Source organism: Sciurus carolinensis, chromosome 1 (genome assembly GCF_902686445.1).
Source record: "Sciurus carolinensis chromosome 1, mSciCar1.2, whole genome shotgun sequence".
Classification (NCBI taxonomy): Eukaryota; Metazoa; Chordata; class Mammalia; order Rodentia; family Sciuridae; genus Sciurus; species Sciurus carolinensis.
This window is the reverse complement of record NC_062213.1, coordinates 202,561,677-202,588,690: the sequence shown is the minus strand read 5'-3', so window position 1 is coordinate 202,588,690 and position 27,014 is coordinate 202,561,677. Positions and strand designations below refer to the sequence as shown.

The 27,014-nt window shown below is 60.0% G+C and overlaps 1 protein-coding gene across 3 annotated transcripts; it reads left to right on the top strand.

Annotated features, from left to right (window-relative positions):
- The first annotated feature begins 1,539 nt into the window (after nt 1–1,539).
- Tmem201 (transmembrane protein 201) lies at nt 1,540–26,199 on the top strand. Of its 3 annotated transcripts, none has more exons than XM_047558556.1 (11): nt 1,540–1,773; nt 7,860–7,980; nt 8,573–8,767; nt 10,111–10,287; nt 11,346–11,692; nt 12,238–12,441; nt 17,654–17,886; nt 21,175–21,246; nt 21,635–21,934; nt 23,229–23,366; nt 24,485–26,199. In XM_047558556.1, exons 1-11 carry the CDS (start codon nt 1,661–1,663, stop codon nt 24,580–24,582), a joined length of 1,998 nt encoding a protein of 665 aa, XP_047414512.1. In that variant the 5' UTR covers nt 1,540–1,660; the 3' UTR covers nt 24,583–26,199. The 3 variants fall into 3 exon arrangements, with proteins under 3 accessions (XP_047414512.1, XP_047414529.1, XP_047414520.1); XM_047558564.1 differs by lacking the exon at nt 1,540–1,773 and adding an exon at nt 1,810–2,562; XM_047558573.1 differs by lacking the exons at nt 21,175–21,246; nt 21,635–21,934; nt 23,229–23,366; nt 24,485–26,199 and adding an exon at nt 20,168–20,707.
- The last annotated feature ends 815 nt before the right edge of the window (nt 26,200–27,014 follow it).

The window sequence follows — 27,014 nt, the reverse complement described above, 5'->3', positions numbered from 1 at the left end:
AGAGGGCCTTGGAGCCTGTGGAATGTTCTGGCTCCAAGGTCTGTGTGTGTCAGGTAATGCCAGAGAAGAGTTCTACTTTGGCTCAGTTTTAGAGGTTCCAGCCCATGAGTGGCCTGCAGCTTTGGGGCTTGTAGGGAAGCAGCACATCATGGCAGAAGCACGTGGCACAGCCCAGAAGCAAAAAGGAAGAGACCAGGGTCTCACAGTCCCCCTTCAAGGGCATGCCCCCAATGAGCTGAGTTTCCACCACCTTCCAATAGCACAGAAGGCTAGAGACAAAGACTTACTTAATAAAAGACTGCGGGGGGGGGGGGGGTCATTCTAGGTTCAACATGTAGCCGGAATGTTGTAACTCCAAAGGCAGGATCAGTAAGCCATTCAGGAATCTGCATCCATAGGGAATGCCACTGATCAAAGTGTGCTTAAACTAACAAATGATGCTACACGTGGGTATCATATTGCAATCATTCCTCTGGGATGCAATCTTCTTGGAAAAGGAGTGATGCTTAGTCACAGGCCTGTACATTTGGAGGAATGCTAAACATCACAGGATATTCACTTGTGTGATCACGCCTGGTAAAAGCTGCAAGACAAGGCAGGAGTCAGGGCTTTGTTCTGACACCCTTATCCAGGAGAGGTCTAGTCCAGGCCCAAGCACCCCCTAGGCTTCAAGTTGGTTCCCTTCACTCACCCTGGTCCCTCCTTCCTGCCCAGTGAAGGCACAGTTGAGTGTGGGCAGCTCATACTGGCAACAGAAAACAAAGATGCCCAAATAACCCATCTCTGCCACAGAGAACTTAGTATTGGTCTCAAAAACACTGGTAAGATTGTGGGGTCACAGAAACGTTGTGTGCTTAGATAAAAAGATTTCCTGTTCGCTTTTATTGGCTAATAATAACTCCTACAAAGTGTATCTTCCTTCCAGTCCCGCCCCTGAGATAACTAACCAATTTGCAGTTATTAACCACCCTCTACTTCCTACAAATACACACACAGGCTTTATTCAAACTTGGCATATTATAAAAATAATCAGCATGTGGATTTTTAAAGCGCACCATCCCTCCGGGTCACTACCTCCAGTTCTGCGGTTCTTTCTAATGGTCGCATTATATTCTGAAGCATGGCGGTCCTGGGATTAATCTGGTCTCCATCGCTGGACGTTTATATTTGTACAAGCTAATTTTTAACCCCTGTGGCTTCAGGAGTTGCAAATTGCAGCAAAACGGCACTGCGCGCACATGCGAGGTTTGGCTAGACGTTGGGAGGACAGGACTAGCGAGAGGAAAGGACTGATGACAAGCAGCCCTAGGTGACAGGACGCGGGCGGACTCCCAGCCGCGGGAGCTCGGGCCCACGCGGCCGGCGCGTGCGCGGGCGGGACCCTGGCCCGCCTCTGCGCGCCGCCTTCCTCCTCCGGACGTCGGGGGGCGCGCCCGAGCCGGCGCCGCGCGTTTCCGCCGGCGCCCCGCCCACCCGGGCTCGCCCCGCGCCGCGATTGGCTGAGCGGCGGGAGCGCGCCGAGTCAGGGGGTGGGCCCGCGTCTGCTACAAAGCGGCGAAGGTCACGGCGCGAGCAGGCGCGCGCCGCCGCCCCGCGTCCTGCTGCGGCCCGCGCCCCCTGCCCGCCGCCGCCCGCCGCTGCCACCGTCCGCGCGGGAGCCATGGAGGGGGTGAGCGCGCTGCTGGCCCGCTGCCCCACGGCCGGCCTGGCCGGCGGCCTGGGGGTCACGGCGTGCGCCGCCGCCGGCGTGCTGCTCTACCGGATCGCGCGGAGGTGAGTGCGCGGGCCAGCCCCACGCGGCCTGGCCGCCGCCCCGCCCAGCCCCGAGGCGCCCGCGGAGGCCCGGCGGGGACCCGGCCTGCTTGCGAACGCGCGGGACCGCTCTGCAGCCCCACCCCCACCCCGAAAAGACCGAGTTGGGAACCGAATCGGGAAGCGGCTGGGGAGCCCGGCCAGAGCGGGGGCTCCAGAACGTGGGGTGAGGGGGCTGCCGGCTCCTCCTCCCGCGGGGCCCGCGCCCCACGCCCTGCAGGGCCGGAGGCCGGGGCCCCCTGGCGGCCTGCCCTGGGCCCCCTGCACTGGGCCCCCGGCAGCGCGTCCGATGGGGTGATAATAGCTGGCACTTGCTCTTCTGCATGTCATGGCTCGGGCAACACGCTCCTCACATCGGCCATTTCAGAGGCAACCAGTGCTTCCTCCAGGAGAAGCCGAGAAACAACAAGCCAAATTGATGTCAGGAGAGGCACGTTTTGAACTGAAGCAGCCCGTGTCTGGAATCTGCACTCCTGACCCCTGGCTAGACTGCCTCCCGGAGGCCGAAAGCTAAGCTGCTTCAGAGGTGCCTGAGACTTAACTGGGGCCACCCTCCGCCTTGCCAGGCTGAGAACATGCAGACCCCTACATCCACGTCCCCCGACTTTATGGTCAGACACAGAAGTGGAATGGCCTCTTGCTTCAGCAAGGCCTGGGGTCAGCTGTTTTCCCACTGATCCACCTTCCCTGGGCACAGGGAGAAAAGTGGAGTTTGAGACCATCCTACGGACAGCACGGGGATGCACGAAGGTGAAGAGTGCAAAGGGACTTGCCCAGGGTCACTCAGCAGCAGGTGGCAGAGCGGCAGCTTGAACCCAGAAGCCTGACTGGCCGCCTCAGGGGAGAGACAGGCAAAAAGGAATGGGGTGGGTGAGTCATGGAGACCTGGAAGAGGTAGCAGGTGTCTCTGGAGGAGGGGCTGCCTCCTGGGGAACTGAGGGAGCCCCCACCTCAAGGGATCGCTCACCCTATATCTCCACATGTTCCATTCCTGCCCCATTTCTGGAAGCTGGAGGGGCCTACAGGACCAGCAGGTCTGAACCAGTCGTTTTGTAATACTTGTGGGCCTGAGGCAATTTGCTCGGATTCCCTTTGCTGCCTGTGGGCAGCAGAGCTGGTCCAGAGCCAGTTCCTCCTGGACAGCAGCACCTCAGTAGCCCAGGATTGGGAGCATTGCCGAGGAACAGTCTGCACCTGCTCCCTTGGGTTTAGTGTGGCTGCATGTGGCTAGGGCTTACTCCCTGTGCCACACACTCGTATGTCTTGTGCTGCGACTGTTCCCAGGGGCCATTTTTCCCTTCCTGGCCTGCCATCCATGGCTTTCATTCTGCGAGAGACAAGACAGCATGAGTGGTCTTGGTGAGGTGCAGGGTATGTGCCAGAGGTCCCTTCGTGTCCCTGAACAACACCGTAAGGCTGAGGTGTAGTGTTGGGACTGTCACAGTTGATTGGGCAGAGGACCACCGGTCCTTCCCAGGATGCTCTTAAGGTGTCCTCATAGGGCATTGGGCGTCATCTGGAGAGCAGTCCAGCACGTGGCTGCTGGAGGGAGGACACTGACAGTGAGGAATCCTTGGTTCTGGCCACAGCAGGGGTTTTGAGTGATCCTAGGGAGAGATGAAAGGAGAGTTGTTTTTGGAAGGTGACTTGGCAGGGTCAGTGTTTGCAGGCTCAGTGTAGAGATGGCAAAGGGCAGGAAGGTGGTCCTGAGGAGTGATGTGGAGCGAGTGTCCTCTTGACTCTATGTCAGCCTTGCCCTGGGCTTTAAGGCTGGCTGAGATTCCCAGGAAGTGGTCACTTCTCTAAAGGTTCAACTGAGGCTCCCTCACCCTTGAGTCTTCTTGCCCCAGTTATTGTTAATGACCAGAGCAGCTGCCATTTCTGTGCCAAGAGTAGAGCCATAAGCACTTGGAGCTGCCACCCTGGGCCACAGCTCCAATGGCCAGAAACTGTTATTCTCTCATCTTACTGATGAGAACACACAGCCCTGGAGAGGTTGGTCTTCCTGCCCCATGTCACAGAGCCCCGTCTACACTGCAGCGGTCAGCCCAGCCAGGCCTCATGCGCTGCATGCTCACTGAGCACCTGGCCTGCCTCTCTGCACTCACAGGCAGCACAGCCCCAGATTACACTTCCCTGGGCTTGCTCTCCCCTGTGTCCAGGCAACTGATGGCCATAGCTTCCTACACCTCCCTCCCACTAACCCTGGCTCTGCTGCTCAGGTACGTCTTGTCCCCCCTCATTGAGTTGCCAGGATTTGCAGGCACTTCCGTGCACCCATCAAGTGCTGCCTGGGGGCTTCCAGCAGCATCTGTGGGTGTTTATTGGGATGAAGAGGGTGCAGCCTCCCCCAGTGCAGAGCACAGCCTGTGGTGGCATTCAGAGTCCCTGTAGGGGGCCCTCGTGTTACCACTTCCCACCACTCATGTCCGGGGCTGCGCACTCAAGCTGAGCAGAGGCTGTACCCTGGGTCCCTATACCTCATGTGGTCCCCGCCTCTGCCTGTCATTGAGTGCACCCACTCTTTTTTCTTGTGGTACTGGGGGTTGAAACCAGGTGCCCTACCACTGAGCTCCGCCCCCACCCCTTTTTGTTTTTTGAGGCAGGGTCTCACTAAGTTGCCCAGGCTGGCCTCTAACTTGTGATCTTCCTGCCTCGTCCTCTAGAGTAGCTACTATTACAGGTGTGCACCACCACACCTGACTTGAGCACATCTGCCACAGGGTGAGGGCAGATGCCCTGCATGTTGGCTGCTTTCCTGTGGCATCTGTCACCAGCTGGCTTTTGAGTTGTCATTCTTGTCCTTACGCAAGGACCAAGTGGAGCACTTTGCTAGTCCTTGGGTCTCTGCAAACTTCACATGGTGAACTGATAGGTAAAGAGCCCGCCCCACGCCAGGTCTGTCTTCAGAGGGGTAGATTTGGGGGTTTCTGCCTTGCTATTGGTAGCATCACTGTGGGCTTCGCTGTGCTTTGCTTGGGTCCTGGCAGTGCCCAGTTGCAGTTCGATGCTTGAAGCAAGCCCCGGAGGCTCCTTGGATCCTGTGTTGCCCACCAGCACATGGAAAGGCAAGAGAGCCGCCCTGTGAGGCCAGCTCTCCCAGGGCCTCAGAACCAAGCCTGACTCGCAGAGACCAGCCTTTCAGACCCCCCACCAGAGCCTGCTCGCAGTGCCCAAGGTCACAGGTGACATGGCAGGCCCTTGGGCAGGCGTGTGCTGCTTGGCCTGAGGAAGACTGGTGTACGCATGGACTTGGAGCTCCTCGGGATGGCACCTGAGCCATGTCTGGTGTCTCCTTCACGGGACCCAGAGCAGGGTGCACACCCTGACAGGTCCCTGGGCCAAGGCACTCGAGTCATGGGCACACTGTACAAGTGGAGGCACCTCAGGGCAGGAGCTTTGTTCTAACTAAACCTCTGGGTTCGGGGTCCATGGAGGGCTAGCATCTTCAGAGGCTCCTACTCATTGTTTGCCTCTCTCTGTTCTGGGCTCGTGGCGTGCTGAGCTTGCTTCTGCCGCCTTGGCTGCCTCAGCCCCCCTCCAGCAACCCAGTAGCTCAGCATAAAGGTGACAGGAGCTAGGAGAGTTGCTTCCAGGCCCACCCATAAGCCCCCAAGCCTCCTCCTAAAGGGACGTGACTGGTCTGAGACCATCTTCCTCCTTTACATAACTGTGTCACTGCGTCTGTTCATCTCAAACAGGTGTGGTTTGTCCTAGAACCGAGCCGTGGCCAAGCTGTGGACTGTTGACTGGGCGGGGAGATGTGGGCCAGTGGTTCATGAGGGAACTTCGAGGGTGGGGTGGGGACCTTTCTCTGAGTAGGAGCCAGGCCAGGTGAGGCTGGCTCAGCCACTGGCACAGTAGGCCTGGCAGAGGTAGGCCTTGAGAGCAGGACTGCCTGGCCTGCCTGGGAGGTGACCTGAGGTTCCAGCCAGCAGTCCCTCCCTGCCACCCACACACCTTTCAGGGCTGTCCCCACAGGAGGGAACTGCTAGCTTAGGAACCGCCTGGCCAGGGTAGTTGACAGCTGCTGTGACCACAAAAGAATACCCCTGCCCCAGCAGAGTTAGCTGCTGGCCTGGGACAAAGCCTTCCCTTCCAGGCTGGGATCCTCCTAGGGCCCCAGCCATTTCCCCAGCAAGGGGCTCCCTGGGTGGGAGGGGCTTCCTGAGCAGGAGCCTCCCTGGCTGTTCGCCTGTCTTTGGTTCCCAGGGTGGGCACCGGGGTTGGCCTCCTCTTCAAACAGACCAAGGGGTCCTTGCTGGGGTTGGGGGGGTGGTCATCACCCAGAGATAGGGTGGTACAGAGCCTCATCATTGGCCTGGGAGGGCCAATGAGAAAAGTCACACTGCCTGGCCACCCGCTGTCAGGACACACTCCCCTGCACAACTACGAAGAGGCCTGTAAAGTAGGTACGAATTAATAATCAGGAGTGCTAATTGCCCAGGCCCGCCAGACCACCCACCAGTGGATTCCACTCCTCCAGCCATGGCTGGCCTCTTGGCCTCCTGTGTTACTGTCCCCATTGTTGGTGCCCAGTGAAGCCATCTGGTGAACATGGGCCACCTGCCGGGCTTGGCGCTTCCCCACATTCCTTGGTCGGGTCCTCCCAGCAGCCATTCTGGGGCAGTGAGTCTTAGTGTCCCCATGTGATAAGTGAGGGAATGAAATGGGGATGCCAGGAGGTAGGGTGACCCTCCCTGAGGTCACGCCAATGAGCACAAAGCCACCCCTGCCTGTGCTGTTGAAAAGATGCCGCTGTTCTTTGTCATGGTGAGGGCTTTGACCTGATCTGGGGCAGGAAGGGGGTGTGGGGCTGCCGGTGGCACACCCTGGCCACCCTCTGTGGACCCTGTGCCCTTCCCTATGGAGCCTGGTTCCTTTTCCTCTGGCCTTTATGGCCTTTATGTACTTTTCTAGACCCAGCATCCTAAGCTGGGCACAGGCCCTGTAAGGCAGCCCCCTTGTCCCCAGCTGACAGGTGATAGAACTCCTTTATTCTATTCATAGTCAATGGATGGGCACAGAGGTCAAGGCCAGGCAGCAGCAGCCATACCCTACTTCCCAGGGGCTACTCTTCGCCCAGACCAGTGGTCCTTGGCACGGCAGGGCACTGTGTGTCCTATGCCACTGGTCCTTGTAGCATGCAGGCGCTGTGGCTGCCAGCACTGCTCCTGTTTCACAGATGTGAGCCCTGAGGCTGGGAGAGAACTTCCCACTCCTTCCTCGGGATGTGGACGAGGGGTGGCTGCCCCCTCTGCCTGGGCCCGGGCAGCGACCCAGAGCTGGGGCTGGAGGCAGGAATGGCGAGGCCAGGACCCTAGGCTCAAGCAGCTGCCTCCTTCACTCATGTCCTTCTAGGTTCTGGGACTGAAGGGGTTTGTTGGGTCCTTGTGTGCCTCCCCTCCCCCAACAACACCCCACAGCCAATGAGGCAGATGGAGGGGACAGGGGACCCAGAACACAGATCCCCCAGTGTCTGGGCCAGGATTATCCTGAAGCCTCCACCTGTTGCCACATGTGTGACCAGCAGGGGCCACTGGGGTCCTGCCCACCCTTGTTGCTCCACTACAAAGGCTGGACCCTCTCCCGGCAGCTGTCACTAGTTCCTGCCCCTCAACCTCCTTGGCTGTACTTTTTTGGAAAGCATGGGAGACTCCCTTCCCTCTGAAAACTCCGGAGAGCACCATTTCCGCAGCCTGGGGAGGGACCATCCTGAGTCGGGCCCCAGGTCATGGGGGGGCTGGTGGCCCTGTGTCCCCATGTGGATGCACTGGAGCCATTGGATCAGGTGAGTCTCCAGCTGCTTCCTGGGAGGTGCTTTGTCTGCTGTGGTCTTCTCGGCTGGTCCTTCTGGCCCGGCCACAGCACGTCCAGTCCAAGTTTCCTCCCTCCGTCAGTGTTTCCTCCCACAGCAGGCCTATATCTCCAGCTGGGATCCTGTTTCTGGTGCCCTTTCCCTGGTGACCTGGGGCAGGACTTGGGTGGCCTTCCCTCTCACAAGTCTTGAGGTCTTCTGGACTAAATCCACTGTCCTTGGTCCACAGGGTGAAGCCAACGCACACAATGGTCAATTGCTGGTTCTGCAACCAGGACACGCTGGTGCCCTATGGGAACCGCAACTGCTGGGACTGTCCCCACTGTGAGCAGTACAACGGCTTCCAGGAGGTGCGGGCATGGGTGGGTGGCAGGTGGGCAGTTGGACAGTTGGGGCTGGTGCTCCTGAGGCAGCACCTCAAGGCCACATCCCAGGGTCAGTGGGCCCCATGTCCTCCCTCCATTGGACCCTGAGCAAGGTGCTGGCATCTCACGCCTGCCTCACTGTTGTCCTGGTGCAACACCCTCTTTTGAGGAGGAGCAGCCAGGCCCAGGGAGCCGCGGCAACTTCTCACATCTCACCACTACAGGTGGCAGACTTGGGGTACACATCTGCCGCTCTGGCAGTGTGTGAGTGAACCAGTGTGGCCGGCTTCCAGTGAGACTTGACAGAGCAAGCAGGCAGCCGCTCCCAGGCCGCTGTTTGCAAGCTGGGTTCTGAGGGGCGAAGCCAGAGCCAGTTGTGTGCGCGGGAGGCAGCCCCAGGCCCTTCCTCGGCACCCCGGCCTTCAGGCTTCCATCTGAGGGGTTGTCAGAAGAAAAGCTGCTGCTCTTTGACGGAGAGAAAGAGTGGGAATTCAGATCCTAGAGTGCCCTGCCGCTCGGAGCCAGCCAGGGCCCGGGAGTGGGCTCCCGCTAACAGGAGACCCGTGCTCCTCCCCAGAACGGCGACTACAACAAGCCCATCCCTGCCCAGTACATGGAGCACCTGAACCACGTGGTCAGCAGCGTGCGCACGCCCCAGGACCCCACGCAGCCGCAGCAGTGGGTGAGCAGCCAGGTCCTTCTGTGCAGAAGGTGCAGCCACCACCAGACCACCAAGATCAAGCAGCTGGCCGCCTTCTCACCACGGGAGGAGGTGAGCCGTGTGGCAGGGCTGACCTGCACAGGCACTGACTGGGGCCAGCTCTGCGCCTCCGGCCCCATCAGCCAGACAGCCGCTTGTCTTCCCGAGTACCCAGGGCCCTTCCCCTGACCCTGCGCTGGCCACATTCCAGGGAGTGCGATTTCCTTCTCAGCTGGAACCAGACCACTTGCTCTCCGTCTTGTCACGGCTGCCTGGGGCTGAGCCTGGGAACACCAGTGGAAGCCCCAGGGATTGCTGTTCCAGAGGTTTTTGTCCCTGGTCAGAGGGAAATAGGAATTTTGGACTCTGCCGGGCCCTGTGAGACCCATCCTGTACCCATCCTTCTAGGGCCCTTTGCCCATTGGCAGCCTGGGCGTTTCCTGAAGATGAGGAGTTCTGGGGATTGAACCCAAGGGCTGTACCACTGAGTTCTACCTCAACCCCAGCTGGAGCAGTTCTGAGCTGGTGGAGACACTCATAGCTCTGGGAGAGGAAGGAAGCTCGGTGTTGCTAAGAAACTTGAAGTTAGGAGTTAGACTGAGTTGGGAGCTTTGTTGCCCTGGGCCTCCCTCCGTGAGATCCAGGGATTCGTCCTGCTGGACCCCACCCCAGACCTTGCCTAGCCTGTGGTCCTGTGACCTCAAGAGGCAGATCCCAGCAAAGGCCCAGAGACACTGGCTTTCTGAGGTCCAACCCGAGAGGGAGAGAACGGAGTGAGCTCAGGCCAAGCAGGGAAAGACTAGGGTCTGCAGAAAGGGGAGGAAATGGGGACCTGGCATGAGGTGGCTTTTCTGGCACACTTGGTCTCCTCAAGAAATCAAACTGATAACCATCCTGGCCACTCCAGACGAAGAGGTACAGTGCTGTCTCTCTGAGGGTGCTAGGAACAGGACTTGTCTTCTGGGTTATTCCAGAAGCTAAAAGACCCATGTAGCGCCCCACTAAGGCCTTGGCCCAGCCTGCAGCTCTCTAATGCAGTCTAGACCATCCGTCAAGGGTAAGGGCAGGCCCTGAGCCGGGGTGTCCATCCTCCACAGAACCAGCAGCAGCCTCGAGCCGCCTCCTGCAGCTTGCCCACCTTGCAGGAGCTCCGAGCAGGAGTGGGCACTGGTGCAGGCAGCACCCCAGCACCTACCTCCAGGTGCCTCTCGGAGCAGCAGCACTTCGTCAGAGTACTGCTGTCATCTGCGCCCCTGCCCTGTGCTGTCCCTCACTCTTGGGAGCCTGCGTCACCATTCAGTGGTGGTGGTGGGGGGGTACTCACCCATGCTCACCCCCTTGCAAATGGCAGGACCTGGTTCTGAACCGGGGGAGCTCGGGTGTCCACTGACTCCAGCCTCTGTCCCCACCCGCAGGGGAGGTACGATGAGGAGATCGAGGTGTACCGCCACCACCTGGAGCAGATGTACAAGCTGTGCCGGCCATGCCAGGCAGCCGTCGAGTACTACATCAAGCACCAGAACCGCCAGCTGCGTGCCCTGCTCCTCAGCCACCAGTTCAGGCGCCGAGAGGCCGACCAGGCCCACGCACAGGTCTGAGACTGGCATCAGGGACTTTTGGGGCTTTGGGTCTAACGGGAAGCCCCAGGCAGCGGGCTGGATCTCAGTGACCCTTCCTGCGGAAACAGTCTGCCCCTGGAACCCCCTTCCCACCCTGTCCCCCAGGTCCCTTTGTTACCAGCCAGGGTGTGTGTTCCCAAGGAGAGTGACCTGGATTGTGACGCTTTGGTTACTTCCATGCCCAAGCATGGGTCTGAGTGGCACTTGATCAACATCATCACATGCATTCCTCGTGACAGCCTTCATGGTTCCTCTTAGGTGCTGTGACTCCTGTTGACAGACCTGGGAAGGTGGAGAAGTGTGCACAGAGCCCCACACCTGCCGGGCACCAGTACCAGGGCTTAAACCCAGGAGCGTCTGGCTTAAACTACTAGTTGTTATCACAGTACTTAATGAAATACGCTGGTCAGAACTAGATGTGCATCTCCATGGGAGACACTTGCTGGCACATGCAAGGTTCTGGATTTGCATTGCACAAAAAAAAAAAAATAAAAGACCTTAAGAAGCACATAGTAGCAGATACGTTTAGAAGTAAACACCGCCCCCTGATGTCCTGAGATGTGCCCTGGGACACTTGGTATGTGGTTAACGGTCTGCAGCTGAGCCCCTGACCCACAGCAGGACACTGGGTGGACTCTTCCTCAGACCTGTGGTTCTCAGCTACCTGCCTGGTCGCCTACACTGAATGACTTACGACTGTATTGTTTAACTTAAGTCTTGCCAGTGCTAGTTAAAATCACAAGTGAGAATTTGACAAAATAAGTTTGGAAAACGTATTTGGAGGAGTAAGGTCCCCACAATGTGAAAAAGATTGTTTGAAAGGAAAGCGAGCCTGGTGAAAGGTGCCCTCCCACGTGAGCTGGGGGCAGGAGGAGGCAAGGCAGGGGTGTGGGAGCGGGGCCTCCGTGAGCATCAGGCTCTCAAGTGGGTGCCGTGGGACCCTGGCCCACACCCCGCCCCCCTGGAGAGGGCACTGGTGGCCGTCGGTGGTTCTGTGGCACCTTACTGACCCGTCTCTCTTCCTCCCTCAGAACTGCTCTACAGTGAAGGCCCCAGTCCAGGTCATCCTGCTCCGCGCCCTGGCCTTCCTGGCCTGTGCCTTCCTGCTGACCACTGCGCTGTACGGCCCCACTGACCCCTTCACCCCAGAGGCCGCCCTGCCCCCAGCTCTGCCACCTGGCAGCAATGGCTCAGCCACGCCGCACAATGGCACTGCTCCTGGGGCTGAGGGTTGGCGGCAGCTGCTGGGCCTGCTGCCCGAGCACACGGCAGAGAAGTTCCTTGAGGCCTGGGCCTTTGGGCAGAGCCACCAGATGGGCGTTGTACTGCTGGGCCTGCTCACCTGCCTACTGGCCATGCTGCTGGCCGGCCGCATCAGGTGCGTGTGGGGCCGCGGCTCAGTGGGCAGGGATTCGAGCACTGCGCTGCTCTGGGAGCTGGGAGTGAGAGGCCTTGGTGGTGCACAGCCCTGGGCTGAGCGCCGCCACATAGCGAGACGAGACCCGTCCTTCCTCCAGGGACCCAGGCCTGGCGGGTGAGACAGGACAGCAAGTGACTTGCCCTACCAGGGGCAGTGGCACCAGCGCTTGCCCACTGTGACGTGGGTCCAGCCACTTCACTTATCTCCCTCATGCTCCTAAGTCAGGTGGTGATGACCACCTTCCATGTGGACTGTGGGGCTCAGGCGAGGTCCTCTTGGACCTTGCTTCCTTCCTGAGTGACAATAGGCCCACATTGCTGTGTCCACACAGTGGCTCAGGAGGTTTCCTTAGCCCCCTGGCACAAGCTGAGGAGGACCACCCACCCACTCTGGCTCCGCCCTCTGAGCAAGGCCTGGTGTGGATGGAGGAGGCAGGAAGTGACAGGGCTGGGGTTCCTGCCTTGCCCCTTGGGCACTCACCTGCACCTGCTGTTCCCCCACAGGCTCCGAAGAATCGATGCCTTTTCCACCTGCCTGTGGGCCCTGCTGCTGGGGCTGCACCTGGCCGAGCAGTACCTGCAGGTGGCCTCACCCAACTGGCTGGACACTCTCAAGTTCAGCACCACATCCCTGTGCTGCCTGGTGGGCTTCACGGCAGCTGTGGCCACAAGGAAAGCAACAGGCCCACGGAGGTTCCGGCCCCGAAGGTCAGAGAAGCAGCAGTGACTGCGGGGGGAGGACAGGTGGATGAACAGGCCCAGGGTGCGGCTCGTGCCCGGAGTAGACTCCCCTCGGTCTCGTCTTTTCTTACCTGCCTCGCTCCCTTCCACCCAGCCTAGAGCCCCAAGTCCAGTCCAGCCTCTCCACGGCCCCCCTTCTGTTTCCCAGCACCACCAGGCCCCCAGTTGAGGTGCTGCCCAAGCGCCCGGTGGCTGCTCACCACCACTACCGCTGAGACCCTTTCACGGCCTCGGTGGCCCAGTCATGAGCAGCACCCTCCGTCTGCCTCTGACCCCAGCCCCGCCCTGCTGCCTGCAGGCACACGCACGCACGCACCGCCATAGCCCTTTCCTGGCTCTGACTGCACAGGATGAGTGTCAGGCTGAGCCCTGACACAGGGCAGTGGTGGTGACTACCTGCTGAACCCTCGCTGTGTGACCAGACCACTCAGGCTGTGTGGCAGGGGAGACATCACTCAGAGTGAGGGAGGGCCAGAGCAGAATCACCACCCTGGCCCCACATAGGACCTCCTGCCTGTCTGTCCCTTGGTCCTGCTTGTATCTGGGCTGCCTCTTGGTCCACGACCCAGCTCCCTGCTCTAAGACCTTCCTGAAACTGCATGTTCTCTCCACCTCCTTCCCCAGGATTGGGGAGCGTACGTAGTTCTTGGGCCTAACCTGGCCTTAACCATGATTTGTGAGATCAGCCTCATCCCAAGGTGGACAGTAGGAAACCCGGCTGCTTCTTGTGGTCAGGAAGTTCCTTCTGGACAGCCAGGCTGTGCTGGGCTTGCCCAGGGTGCTGAGACCTAACAGTCTCTGCTCGTCAGTTGGTCACTGGGCATTCCACATGCACACCCTGGCCACTTCCTTGCCCTGCCCGCTGGGCCATGGCTGCCCCTCGCTGGCTGGCAAGGGCAGGACTTGAGTGCTCTCATCGGCCCTGCTCCCCTGTGCCTGAGATGTGGCCCAGCTCCTCTGCCGAGCCCACGTGGTGTCTGGGAGAAGCTCAGGTTGCCCCAGTTCTGCACAGGTCAGGCACTCGGATCCAGAAGCTTGGTGACACCAGGTCATTGCCACCTTGTCCTCTGGCTCGTCACTCACTGGTTTCCTTGTAGCGGTCCATAGGCTGCTGTCCCTCCTGCCCTCCGCCGCCCCAGGGAAAGGCGCTCCTCACTCGCTGTTTGTCCTGGCCAGGCTCTTGCTGTTCCTAGCCTCAGTTAACCATCTGAAACAACAGGTGGGCCTCTGGGTCCCTGGGGTGCTGGCTTTCAGGGACAAGGGTCACGTGAAGTAGCACATGGGGACATGCTCTGAGAACTGGTGCTGTCCAGTGCAGAGAGGTCTTGGCTGTGCGTCTGTGTGCACGGGCCCCAGCGAGAGTGGGGCCGAGGCTGGCCTGCTTGGCGTGTTGCCTGTGGTGGCCCCTGAGTAGGCCATAGACTCCCTCCAGGGCCATCTGTCCTGCCACTTGTCACTCAGCGTAAGCCCCCCCCCCCACCGGCCCACAGTGTGCCAGCTCTTCCACCCTCTGCGTCAGAGCCCAGGGAGGGCAAAACATGACACGTGTGAGGGGCCACCAGCCGCCAAGGCCTGAGGGGCTGAATAGGCAGGGGGGAGATGGCTGGTCAGCTTCAGCGTGGAGCCCCACAGGGAGCTGGAACCTGGGCCCAGGCCCACCATTGTGAGCTGTTAAGTAGACCTGGGAGGCCACCCCGCCTCTAGCCTCCATACTAGAGTGGTAGCTAACATCCTGCTCAGTTTCTGCGGGTAGTGAGCCCAGGTTGGGCAGGAGACCATGTGGGTTTCTGTGGCCTTCTGTTACTTCAGACAAGGCCTGGCCATGCTGGACTCGGCTTATTGCTCTGTGAACAGGATGAGATGAAGCTCCTCAGGAAAGATGTGGATGAGGCCACGGCCTCTGCTTAGCAGTGAGGAGCAGGGAGCCACAGTTGCCCCTGCAGCTTCATCTGCCTGTCCCCTGGCCTTGTGAAGCAGCCTGAGGGGGAAGGTGCCCGCCGTCCACCGCGCGCTCTTGGTGTGATGTGAATCTCCTGTTCTCAACGCTGACAGTGTGGTGCTGATTTCTGCGTTCTTGGCGGTGGGCAGGAGCAGGATATGTGTGTTTATTTAAATTATTTATAATAGCTGGAGCCAGCTCTGGCTGGCAGGGATTCCTTACCAAGCAGATGTCTCTCCCGCCCTTTGGTTGGTGTGAAAAGACATGTGTGGGTAAGGATTCCTGGCCTTTTTAGAGTTTTGTGTGACTTTTAACTGTCCATTGAAGTTTCCATTACAAGTGCTGGCACCTTCCAGTATTAATGGCAGCAACTGAGGAAGTTCAGGCTTCCCTGGAGCGGGGCATGTTGACTGGGGACCACGGTCAGAATGTCCCGGGTCGGGGTGACCATCCCTGCTGAGATGTGAGGGAGGTGGGCTCAGCCATCGTCACCTCTGGGCTCTGGAGCAGACTGCAGGACCATCCTCCAGGATCCCTCAGCCAGCCCCGCCCTGCCAGGAAGGGCCTGTGAACTCTGTCTGCGACTGGTGCCGAGTCTCATCTGTCTTGTGTAGGAGTGTCGGTGATTGTCTAGTGACCCCTGATCACTGTAAACGCCACTCTGGCCGTAGACGTCATGTTTTAAATGCTGTGTTTTCAATAAATGCCTCCCGGGCCCTGCTATTTCCGGTTGGCCTCAGGTATCATGTCTTTTCCTGTTTTCTTTCACGTTTCTTCAGAAAGTCCTCTGCCAGGGCTGGGCAGCGGGGAGGGTTTGTTTGGGGTGTAGGCATGTACACAGAGGTCTAGGTGGGAGGTCTGGGTGCTGGTGACATTGACGCCAGATGGCGCAGGGGCCACCTCTCCTTGTTCGCCTTGCTACATATTTTTCCCATCTCAATAAACAGCTGCTTAAAACATAATCTCTCTCCTGCTCTTGGTGAGGAGGGGCAGAAGTCATGTGGCTCCTCATGTGTCGGTCAAGCCAGGGTCACAGACGTGGCTCTCCAAGTCCCCATCTGAGGTGGGTTTGAGCACCTGAGCATTTGCGTCTGCACAGCTCTCTGGAGCCGGGCAGCAGGTTCCCATAGCAGGAGGACGCTCTGCTGGTCCAGAGCAGAACTGAGCCCCAGCAGAGACCACAGCATTTTCTTGAGGGCCGCTTATCCAGTGGTGTCACCTCACATCACAGCAAGAGGGTGGTCCTCCAGCACCCCCCGTGCCAACGTTTTCCATGGCACCAGAGTCAGAAACATCTTCTATCAGATGGTTGGGATTCTTGGGTTTGACTGGGGGGCGGGGGGCCCAGGTGTGAGGAAGTGCTGGAGAACGTGAGACCACACTGGCAAGACCCCGCTGCTCCTTCTGGTGCTGACCCTAGGGGCCAGGAGCCTCTGCTCCCAGCTGGCCACCTCCAAAGCCCATAGCCTGACAGGCATCTCTCCCATCTCTGCATCCCTGACGGCGCTCACTAGTCCCTGGGGTCTTCCTGCTCCAGAGTCACCCTTGGCTCCTGGCCTTGAGAGGAGTGGTCGCGGGAGGCCCAGCATGGAGTCCTGCTGCCACCTGCTGGAGGGGCCCGCTCCGGCCTCGAGGCCCCCACCCTGCTGCTGTGGTGTTCCCTGCTGGCTCCCTAGTCTCTTTCTACAGAGGCTCCTATGTGATGGGGCCAGTAGTCCACAGGTCCCAGCCACTGCCCTGCATTTGCCTACCACGTGACATTACAGTCCCCAAATGAGAATGCCAAACCTTTTTTCTTTTCTTTTTTTTTTTTTAAACCTTATTTTTTGGTGCTGGGGCCTTGCATACACTCAACAAGAACTCTGCCCTTGAGTGGCACCCTCAGCCTGCAAACTGTTTTTTGTTTAGAGGCAGAGTCCTCCCCAGAGTTTGGCAAGGAGCTGGGCATCAGGCCTGAAGGACAAGTCAGCAGGTGGAGCCGGGGTGCGTCCAGCCTGGACCCAGTTGGCCAGGCCCCTCTACAGTCTCTGCCTCCATGTCCCATGTTCTGCAAACACTGGGCCTCATCACTGGTTCTGAAGTCCAGGCGGCCTCCTGGTTCTTTGCAAAAGATCAGATGGTCACGTGATCCTCCAGGGAGTCAACAGCTGTCCCCGTCCTTGCCTTACAAAACTTCTTAAAGAGACAGAGGAGAGAAATAGCCGGGAGAGTGGTGGTAGCGTGGCTAGTGATCCCCTGAGCACTCGATCGTGACGGCACGGGTACCTTAGCCAGCCCCAGCGCACCACGGGCCTGAGCCTACCCACCATCTGTTGCCACATGGTCCGCTGGGCTCCTTTGTCCCTTGGGATCGAGGTAAGGCTGGACGCCCAAAGCTCCGTCCAGACGGCAGACTAATGTATTAACTGCCTCTGTCCTCTCCCCGTCTGTAATCGGGTGCCTTAATCGGAAGCATGGTTGACACTCTGGCCTGAGGCCACCGTCCTGGTGTGTGATCTGTACCATTCTCAAGTTAAAGAGACACTGTCACCTGTCTTTCGGGCAGCCTCGCGGTCGTTCGTGGGTCTTTTCTGAGCTCGAGTTTGGTGTGCATCCCCTGAGAGCCCCGGGGTGCGAGGCCTGGCCACCTCTCCCTCTGCGCCATGAGGGGCTTTAGAGGAGCATCCGGTGTCTGAGACCAGAGACCAAGGGAGAGCACCAGGTGGCCTTCAGGAGCCGTGCCCAGGAAGCACAGGCCCCCCGTGCTCTGTCGCCTCCCCGGGTCCCAGCCCATGTGGGAGACCACTCAGGGTGTCTCCTGGGCTCCACTGCTCTGCTGGGAAGCTCTGGACAGAACAGGAAGTGGCAGGAAGGAGCCCGGGTCCACTGAACCTCACTGAGCAGGCAGCACCCGGCTGGGTTTTTGTTTCAGGGCACTGGGGTTGGCGTGAGGTTGGCAAGGGCGACAGTGTCACTTTAATGCCGAGACTTGTAGTGGAGGTAGTTTGCTGTGAGCCTGAGGGGGTGGAGGGGCATGCAGGGTGGGCTGGGTCCTGCCGGCACCTCCCAGCCACCCGCTCCTAATGGCGCAAACGGACAACTGCTTTCCTGCTTCAACTAACGCACGCCTCCTCCTGTGGGACCCCGACTCAGGCCCTCCTCGCACCCTGGGAGAGGGCATGGGCCCCCGCTGGGCAGGCTGCTTCCAGAACCTTCCGGGCTCACCCTCTTCCTCTCTCGGTGCCCAATGGGCCCTTGCAGGTACTTCCCAGGAGACTCTGCTGGCCTCTTTCCCTCCAGCCCCAGCCTGGCCATGCCTCACCCAAGTGTCACGGGCTCCTCACCATCCCTGTTCATCCCCACCCCGCCCGGCTTCCTGCCACTCACCAGTCAGCAGCTGTTCCGGTCTCCCCGTCGGGCCTCGCCCTCCTCACTGCCAGGCCGCCTCAGCCGGGCCCTCTCCCTGGGAACCATACCCTCTCTGACTCGTGCAGGTAAGAGGCACGCCGGCGTCCTGGGCAAGCGCAGGCGGGATAGTTGGGCTGGGACCTGATGAGGAACAGATGGGCCTGCTCAGCAGCTGCCCTTGGCCTCAACTCCTCTCAGCCTCCAAAACCCAGGACAAGGAGCAGCATGGTCACGGGTTAAATGAGGGTGTACGGAGGGTGCTCAGAAGGGCCACAGGCACCCTGGGGCCTCTGTAAATGTGAGCTCATGCTGGGTTTTGCCTTTTCCTACTGTTCCTACCATTCTTGCATCTGTCGTTCTGAGCAGAGTCCTGGGGACGGGGACATGGGTCCCCAAGGGCAGGGATTCTGTTCAGGTCAGTTGCATTGGGCAAGCACTTGGTGCTCATGGACTTTGAGGGACCAAGGCCTGTCCCTGACTTGAAAGATTTTGTCTCACCCTCACCTTCCCGGGCTGTATCTTCTGAGTTACTAGTAATTAATTAATTACTAATTAATTCAGTGTTATGCTGCGCAGGGCCCGAGTGTCTGGTGATCCCCTCTCGACTTTCAGAAGCCTCCCGGTGGAGCCACCTGGCGTGGCTGTCTGAGTGCCCAGGGGACGTTAAGGCAGGATATGGGTGCATCTTGGCTAATTTGATTTCTCTCTACTGAACTGTGGGCGCCAAGCTTGGTAAAGTACAGTCAGGCCTCACTTAAGCCTCTCAACAGTTCCTCCCAGCAGGGGGCTGCAGCTCCATGTCAGCCCCCTCTGCTCCCCAGTTTCCTTAGTTGACTTGCCTGAGGTCCCACTGCTGCTGAGAGCCGGGTAAGCCCAGGCTGTGTGGTTGAGATGCTGCGGAGCAAGTGAGGGTCACCCTGTTTGTCGCCGGGGGAGACACAGCTCAGGGCCTTCAGAGGAGCAGGAGGATGGCATTGCCCTTAGTACCGGTTCCGGACTCGGGATATTCCTGCGTAGCCAGCCAGGCGCCAGGTTGCTGGAGGAAAGTGGCTGCTGCCTTTCCCCAGCAGGGAATTGTTCTGAGGCGACCAGAGCCCCTGCTTGTCGATGCAGCCACAGGCAAGTCACAGCCAAGGACTGGCCCAGCACAAGCTGGGTGCTGGTGGGGCCTGTGGCCCTTTGTGAGCAGCACCTAGACTGAGGGTGTCCTTGGAATGCCCTAGACCAGGACCCAGACCCTGCAGCTGGGAGTGTCTCAGGAGCTCCATCAGGAGCTGAGACCCACCCGGCAGGGGCCCGAGCCTGGGGCCTAGTCAGGGAAGGGACTCCAGCTCCCAGGCCTCTGCAGGACAGACCCTGCCCGAGCCTTTGGTGCTGTCTTGGGAAGAGGGGTGCTTGGTTCTTCACACATGACATGGAGCCAGGGGCCGCTGTCCACACTGCGATCCCAGCCCTTGATCCTGGGGACTCAGGAGGCTGAGGCAGGAGGAGCAAAAGTTCAAGGTTACCTGGACATCTCAGCCAGACCCTGTCTCAAAATAAAATGTGCAGAAGGGCTCCGTGGTGGCCGCTCGCTCAGTCCCCAGCACTGCAAAAAACAAAATGGAAATGAGGCTGGGGCACAGTTCAGTGGGCCCAGGTTCTGTCCCCAGCCCCCAAAGTAATAATGACATGCTCCCAGGTAACTGTCCCCCTGACAGTTAATGGCAGGTAATGGCAGGGACTCGCCCCCTGAGGGCAATTGCTGCTCCTGTGGCATAGGGTAAAAATAGGTGGGACCCTGACTCTGCCACTGCCCACTCCTCCCCTGAGAAGGCCCTGCCTGGCTGCTGGGAATCCTGAGGGAGGTGAGGGGAGTCACGTGCCGTCGCTGGAGCAAGGCACATCTGCCCAGGGCCTCCCATTCTCCATCTGACCAGGCTGGTCCAGGGCCCTTCCCAGCCAGCTGTGATGAGGATCATCGTGTGGGAACGGAAATGCCGCTGCACCACTGGGAGCAGCTGAGGCCCCAGGTCCTGGCTCCCTGCAGCCTGAGGCCCCTGCCCTAGGTGGGCGCGTGCGCCTTGCTGCGCCCTCATCTCCTCTGACTGGGGTGGAGTGAGTGGCAGTTAGCTCAGCGGAGCGCTTCCCTGGCATGGAAGGCTCTGGAGCCGTGACAGGGTACAAGGAGAGCAGTCAGCCTCGTGTCTGACACAGGCTCCTCAGCAGACTGGCCGCTGGTGTCATTGAGGGGACTCTGACAACTTCAGAGGCCTCGCTGCCCCAGTGTGGTGGTTGGCAGTCAGGCTGCTCGCTGACCTGAGACCGGTGGGAAGGTTTCGTTCTCCCGCTAAGCAGTGATGTCCCTCTCTGTCTCCCATGGCCCAGGCAGGCAGCTCTCGGTGGAACTTGGTTGTGGAGGCAGACTGTGCCGAGGTGCCAGGCTTGCCAGGGCTGAGCACACACCGAGAGTGGCACAACTGAGGGACTTCCGCCTCGAGCCTCCAGGAAGAAGAGTGGCAATTCTAGAGCCAGTGCAGGTCTTTGCGGCAGGGCCTCCCACCCGAGGACAGCAAGCAAGCTCACTGTCCCCAGCAAGGACACAGAGTGGCCATCCTGAGGTGGCAACAGAATTCCATGGGTCTCTGAACATCTGGTGACAGTGGGGTCCCAGGGTCCACAGCAGGAGTGGGCCCAAGGCAGGTGTTCTGGCAGGTCTCTACCTCACCTGCGGGAGGCTGTGGGCCCAGGGTCAGGCATGTGGCCAGCCTTCCTGCCTCGCTCCCTCTGCTCTTCCCTGCTGCTCCCTCCAGGCCTCAAGCCTGCCTGCCCAGGGCAGAGATCCTCCCCAGCATGCGCAGACCTGGTCCTGGGGGCTGACTGGCATGCCTGGGTCTTGTGCCCACCCTTCCCAGCACATGGGCTGGCCTGGAGTGTGGGCCGGGGGGCAGCCGTCGGTCCCCACAGCGGGGCACATGGCACCCTCCAGGTCTTCTGTAGCTCTCAGCAGGTCATCTGGGGGTCATAAGATACCGCCCAGGTACACTGGTTTAGGAGGCAGCGTGTGGGGTGCCCCGTGGGTCCAGCACAGGGGACAGGAGCTGGGGTAGTGGAGAAGTAGAAACCCAGGCAGCTGAAGAAGCGGCGCCTTGTGTGGAAAGCAGGGCACAGCACGAGGAGCCCGGGACCTGCTCGCCTTCCAGGGCTCTCCGTTTCCTTATCTTCAAGATGGGCATGTGCCAGGGTACCTGGGTGGTGGGATCAGTCAGATGCCCGTGTTTTGGGAAAGCTCGAGGTGATAGCGCAGCTCAGGCTTCAGCAGGACGCCCAGGGCGGGGGGAGAGGTGGCGCCCGTGGTCGCAGGCCTGGTGCATCCTGCTTCTCTTTCTGTCCAGACTCAGGGTACCTGTTCAGCGGGAGCCGCCCACCATCTCGAGTGTCTCGACCAGGGGAGGTTCCTCTTTCAGGTAAGAGAACAGGAGCCAAGAGTGGGGACAGGAAAGCTGCCAGGGGCCAGGGAGGCCCAGGGCTTCCAGAGCAGAGTAGCCCGAGCGTGAGCTGTTCACACCAGCCCTGGGCCAGAGACTGCCACACCCGGGCCCCGGTTTCCTGGGCTGAGATGGGGTGGTGAGTTACGGGACGGAGACACGCTCTGGGCACAGACCACAGCTGCTTGTCCCTACCCAGCCTCGCCTTCGGCCAGAGGATTCACCGGGGCTTCGGGCAGAAATCAAGGGCAGGGCTGTGTGACCGCGGCGCCATGGCCGCCCTCCCAGCTCCAGCAGTGCCTCCGCTGCCGCCTGCATCTCCTCCCCAGGACCACGACGCCACTCTTGTCCCCCTCCCTCCCTGCAGATTACTTCCCGCTGCTGTCGGGGAGCTGCCCCGCCTCGCGACTCCCCTCCCCGGTGCCCTCCGTGGCCAGCTCAGTGGCCTCCAGCTATGGCTCCCTGCGCCACCGCAGGCCCCTCATCAGCCCCGCCCGGCTCAACCTGAAGGGGCAGAAGCTGCTGCTGTTCCCATCGCCCCCCGGGGAGGCCCCCAACACCCCCAGCAGCTCGGAGGAGCACTCGCTGCACAACGGCAGCCTCTTCCCCATGGAGCCGCCCCCGCTGCCGCGGAGGCAGCCCACGCAGGACAGGAAGCACACTGTGGGTATGTGAGGGCACCAGGCACCCGTGGGCGTGGCCTTCAGCGCACCTCCCACCTGGCAGGGGCACCAGGAGGCCAGCCATGCTGCGACGGGGCTGTCCCTAGACATTCCCAGGCCCCAGACTTCCCCAGTGTGACTCTGGTGGCCTTGAACCCCTAGGACATTGTCCTCTACTGGCTGGTTTTATTTTTTTCTTTTGCAGTTAACTTTCAGGGTCCTCCCTTCTGGACCCATTGAGAACGGTCATGCTCGGCCAGGCCGTGTCTTGTCACAGATGTTTTTGTTTTGCTCAAATGATCTTGTACTGCAAAGCATTGTAAGAACGTTCAGGTCCAGACGTGGTGCACACCTGTAAGCCCAGCTGTTCAGGAGCCTGAGCAGGAGGACTGCAAGCTCAAGGCCAGCCTCAGCAATTCAGCAGGGCTCCAAGCAACTCGGCGAGACCCTGTCTCAAAAAATACAAAGGGCTGGGGATGTGGCTCAGTGGTAACGAGTCCTGGGTTCAGTCCCCAGCACCAAAAATAAAAAAAATGCTTAGGCCCAGGCTGAGGATGGAGCTCATTGGTAGAGTGCTCGCCTCGCCAAGCATGAGGCCCTGGTTTAACCCACAACGCTGCAAATAATAATGAATAATAAAAATTTTAAAATGTCTAGGACTGGGTATGAGGCTCAGTGGCCAGTGTTTGCCTGCTGTATGAGGCAATCCTTGGCACTAGCCTCCTTTAAAATCTTTTTTTAAAACCAGGGATTGAACCCAGGGGCACTTAACCACTGTGCGACATCCCCAGTGCTTTTTATTTTTTATTTTGAGACGGTCTCACCAAGTTGCTGAGACTGACTTCAAACTTGAGTACCTTCTGCCTCAGCCTCCCAAGTCACTGGGATTATAGGTGTGTGCCTTTAAAGTCTAGGACTTTCACAAAGATGTGCAGATTTCTCGTGTCTCTAATAATGGCGGAAGTTCCAACCACCCTGGCTGAATGCTGGCTAGCAGAGGTCACCTGTCCCCAGGGCTGCCCTGCTGCCTGTCCCCCTCCCCTCCAGAGGTCCCACTGTGGGCATTGTCTACTGCCCCGATCTAAATCTAGCTACCCATGGCAGCTAAGCAGCCAGGGTCCAAACAAGGTCTGAACAAGGGCCTGGCCTTCCAGTGCCCAGGGGAGGTGAACGGGCTGGGACGGGCCGGGCCACCACTTCCAAGGACCATGTCTTGGAATTATTAAAGTGGAGCTGCCCACATGGTCCCTGGGGGTGAGCTGTGAGCACCCACGGAGACACTCGCCCCTCTCTCTGCAGACATGAGATCAGTGCCAGAGAGAGGCAGCGCCTGCAGCACCCGCTCCATCAAGAAGGAGGACGAGTCTTCCCAGTCCTCCACCTGTGTGGTGGACACCACCACCAAGGGGTGCTCGGAGGAGGCCGCCGCCTGGAAAGGTCTGCACCCTGGCTGCGGGAGGGCTCGGGAGGGGACAGGCCCAGAGCCAGAGTCACCTCCTGGTGGCTACAGAGCTCTGGCCTGTGACACTGGGAGAAAGAACCCTCGAGGGCACCACAGTCCTCCGACTGGTGAAATCTTCCCAGTGCCTCTGGTCCAGAGTCTGGACTCAGCACATGGCCCCCCTTCCTGCCAGGACGGGTCCAGGCTACACTGTCTCGGATGAGTCTCTGGCCTCAAGTGCCTATTTAAATTTAACTGAATGAAAATAAAATAAAGAACTTGGGCTGGGTTTGGTGACACGCACCTGTAATCCCTGCAACTCGGGGGGCTATGGCAGGAGGATCACAAGTCCATGGCCAATCTCAGCAACTTAGTGAGACCCTGTCTCAAAATAAAAAATAAAAAGGCTGGGATGTGGCTTAGCGGTTAAGCACCCCTGGGTTCAGTCCCTGGTACCGAAAAAAAAAAAAAAAGAACTTGGTTCCTCAGCTGCCCTGGTCACATTGCCAGTGCTCAGCGGCCACCTGGCTGTGGCTGCCGTGCTGGACAGGCAGACACTAGAGACTTCCCACCTGCGGCTGGTCTGCAGAGCTTGGGCACCTCCAGGCAGCAAGGTGTGGGCGTGGGCACGCGGCTTCGGGCCGCAGCAGGGGCTGCGCTGCTGGTTCGGACCCTGGCTTTGCTTGCCAGCCGGGCCGTGGATCAGTCAGTGGTGAACACTGGTTTCTCCCCTGGCCCCCGAGTTCAGGGGTTTGAGCTGACGCTGAGTCAGGCAGGTCTGGGGCGTGACCTTGAGCCTTGGTGAGGACAGAACCGAGTCACTGCTTGTTACCTTCGAGACCTGGCCACCCCCATTTCCTTGTCTGAAGCTGGTGTCATGGTTGTCCCACGTTGCCCAGGGATAGGCACAGGGCAGCCTGTCTGGCCTGTCTGCTCGTCTTGGGAAACGTGCACTGCAGGGAGTCAGGGCTCCATGGAGGACGGGCAGGACCCGGGTCCTCCATGGTGGGGACACCCTTAGGGACAGGGACACTAAGGCCCCGCCAGCCGCCTCCTCTGGAGGACTGAGTGACCCCACCAAGGTGTCTTCTGACTGCTGTCTCCCCCTGCACAGGGCGCTTCGGCCCCTCCCTGGTCCGGGGCCTCCTGGCCGTGAGCTTGGCTGCCAACGCCCTCTTCACCTCCGTCTACCTGTACCAGAGCCTGCGCTGACCGCGGCCTCCTGGAGGGCGGTGTCCAGGTGCCAGCTGCTTCCACCACTGCCAGCCTCAGAAGGCTCCCCAGGGCTGCACCTCCGCCGTCTCCAGGGCCTGGACCTGCCAGGTCGTGCGTTCTTGTCCTCAGGACCCCCGCTCTCCTCACCTGACAGACTGTCCGAGGCCACGTTCCTCGCCTGCCACCCACTTGGCTGACACTTGTGGGTGTGTTTGGTGCTGACACTCTGACCCTGAAGCCCGGGCCCCTCCCCGCTGTCCAGCCCACCTGGCAGAACGCCAGGACTACTGTACCTGCAGCAGGAGGGGCTGCCTGACCCCTGCCGCCAGCTGAAGGCCCATCTCCGTACTGTACGCCCCTGGCACGGGGACACTCAGAGCCCCACTAAGATAAGACCCTGGGATGGTCCCTGGGTCACCACCCCACCCTCGTCCCCTTCCAGAGAGAAAGCCTCCCTGGGTGAGCCCTGAGGATGGGCCTCGTCCTTCCTCTCTGCTGGCTTCAGGCAGAGATGGGCAGATGGGGTGCCCGGCTCTCGGTTCCAGTGCCCACCCTCCCTCTCCCTGCAGACCCTCCTCCTGCCCATGCACCCCCCTAACTGTGACTTCTGGTGACCTTCCCAGGAAGCAGCCTGTTACTCTGAGGACGCGGGGCCTCCCCTGATGCCCAGGCCCACCCGGTCCCTCCGCCCCACATGAACTGCAGATCTCAGAGGAGACTGGACCCCACCCGTCCCCCCTGGGCACTTGGCTCCTCTCAGCCCAAGACCCACTGTCCTACCCTTTCGTCCTCCTGCGCCCACCTGGGTTCCACGGCCCTTGTCTCCCGGGCCACCTGGACTGGCCGCCTCCGCCCCGCTCCCCTCAGTCCCTGCCACCTTGCCTCGTGCCATGGCCCATCTTGCCTCCGTGCGGGGAGGAGCACCTTGCCTGACAGCCTGTGGGACGAGTGTCCAGGTGCTGGAGCCCCCGGCCTCGCCCCAGGCGTGCATGTCTGTCTGCCTGTGATACCGTGTTTGTGCCGCTGGGGGGACCGGCCGCCTCAGTGAGTTCCGGGACTCTGTGGGGAGGGGCATGGGGCAGGAGGAGGGGTCTTCACTGTCATTCAGGGATAGAGTTTAGTTTTATTTTTGTACACATCTTGCCAGGTTGGGCGTGGCTGACCAGCGGCCGCCTCAGCTCTCCCTCCGGGGGCATTTTCTTAAGCTCGGTGCTTCCTAGTCCTTTTTAACACGCGGGGAAGGAGTCCTCTGACCTCGCCACTCCCGTCCTGGGAGCCCCTGATGCTGTGTCCTGGGCCGTCCACCGCCCTGGACGTGGGGGCCAGGGTGGTGTGGGGACTCAGTCCAGCTGCCAGAGAGGGTTCCAACAGGGAGGTGGCACCTCTTGGTCCCCGTTGGTATAGTGGGCGTGTTGCGTTTTTAAATTTTGTTTCTTGCCTATCAAAACCAAACTCCATTCCCAGCGCCCGTCTCCGCTCTGCGGGCTCCGCTGCCGGGACCGGGCCCAGCACCCCGCGGGGCCGGGAGGCACTTCGACGTTCTGTTTGACACAGAGGACACAACCTTATTTTTGTTTACAAAAGCAAAAAATGAAACCAAAAAACATACCGACCTTTGAACTGTGCCTCGCTGTCTCCTTTCTTGTCTGTGCTCACTGCCGGGGAGGAGCCGCGCCTCCCGCACGCGGGCCCTGGGGTGGGCTGGCAGGGCAGTGTGGCCAAGTGGCCTTGGAGGGGAGACCTGCCACCTGGGCTGGCCCAGGGAGGAGGTGCTGAAGAGGTGGTGAGGAAGGGTCCTGCCGAAAGCGCTCGGCTCTGGCCAGCATGCGACCGCGGGAGCCTGGCTTTCTCAGCCCTCTCGAGTGACCCTGTGGCCCTGAGGCAGCTGGCCAGCACCAGCACCTCTGCGTACAGACTGGGTGCTGCCCAGCTGGGGGCCTGGCGCCCTGGCTGCAGGAGGAGAGGGCCCCAGGCTGAGCGGGGCCATGGGGTCTGCGTTCCCTTGTCAGCTCCAGCGTCACTGAGCCAGCAGGCTGGCCATCCAGGCCGTCGTGGGGAGGCCAAGCCCCAGCACAGAGCACAGGGGCCACTCTCTTTCTGACCCAATGCCCACCAGAGATGGACAGCGAGTTGGTGCTTGATTCCCCCAGGCCAGAGCTAAGCCAGACCCCAGGGCAGATGGGGCACAAGGCCGGGCTAACGTGCCCTGTCCAGAACCATAGGACCAAGCTGCCCACAGGTGGGCCCCACATCCCAGGTCACTGACTCCAAGGGTACCCGTGATACCCTCGGGGTCCTAAGGTAGCCCAGTGACCCTGGTGGGCTCCTCCCGTCCTGCACATGAGCCTGAGTTTCAGTCTCACTTCAGAGCCCGTACCCAGCACCATGAAGACTGCCACACTGTTACAAAAAGAAGCAGGTTGCTAAAG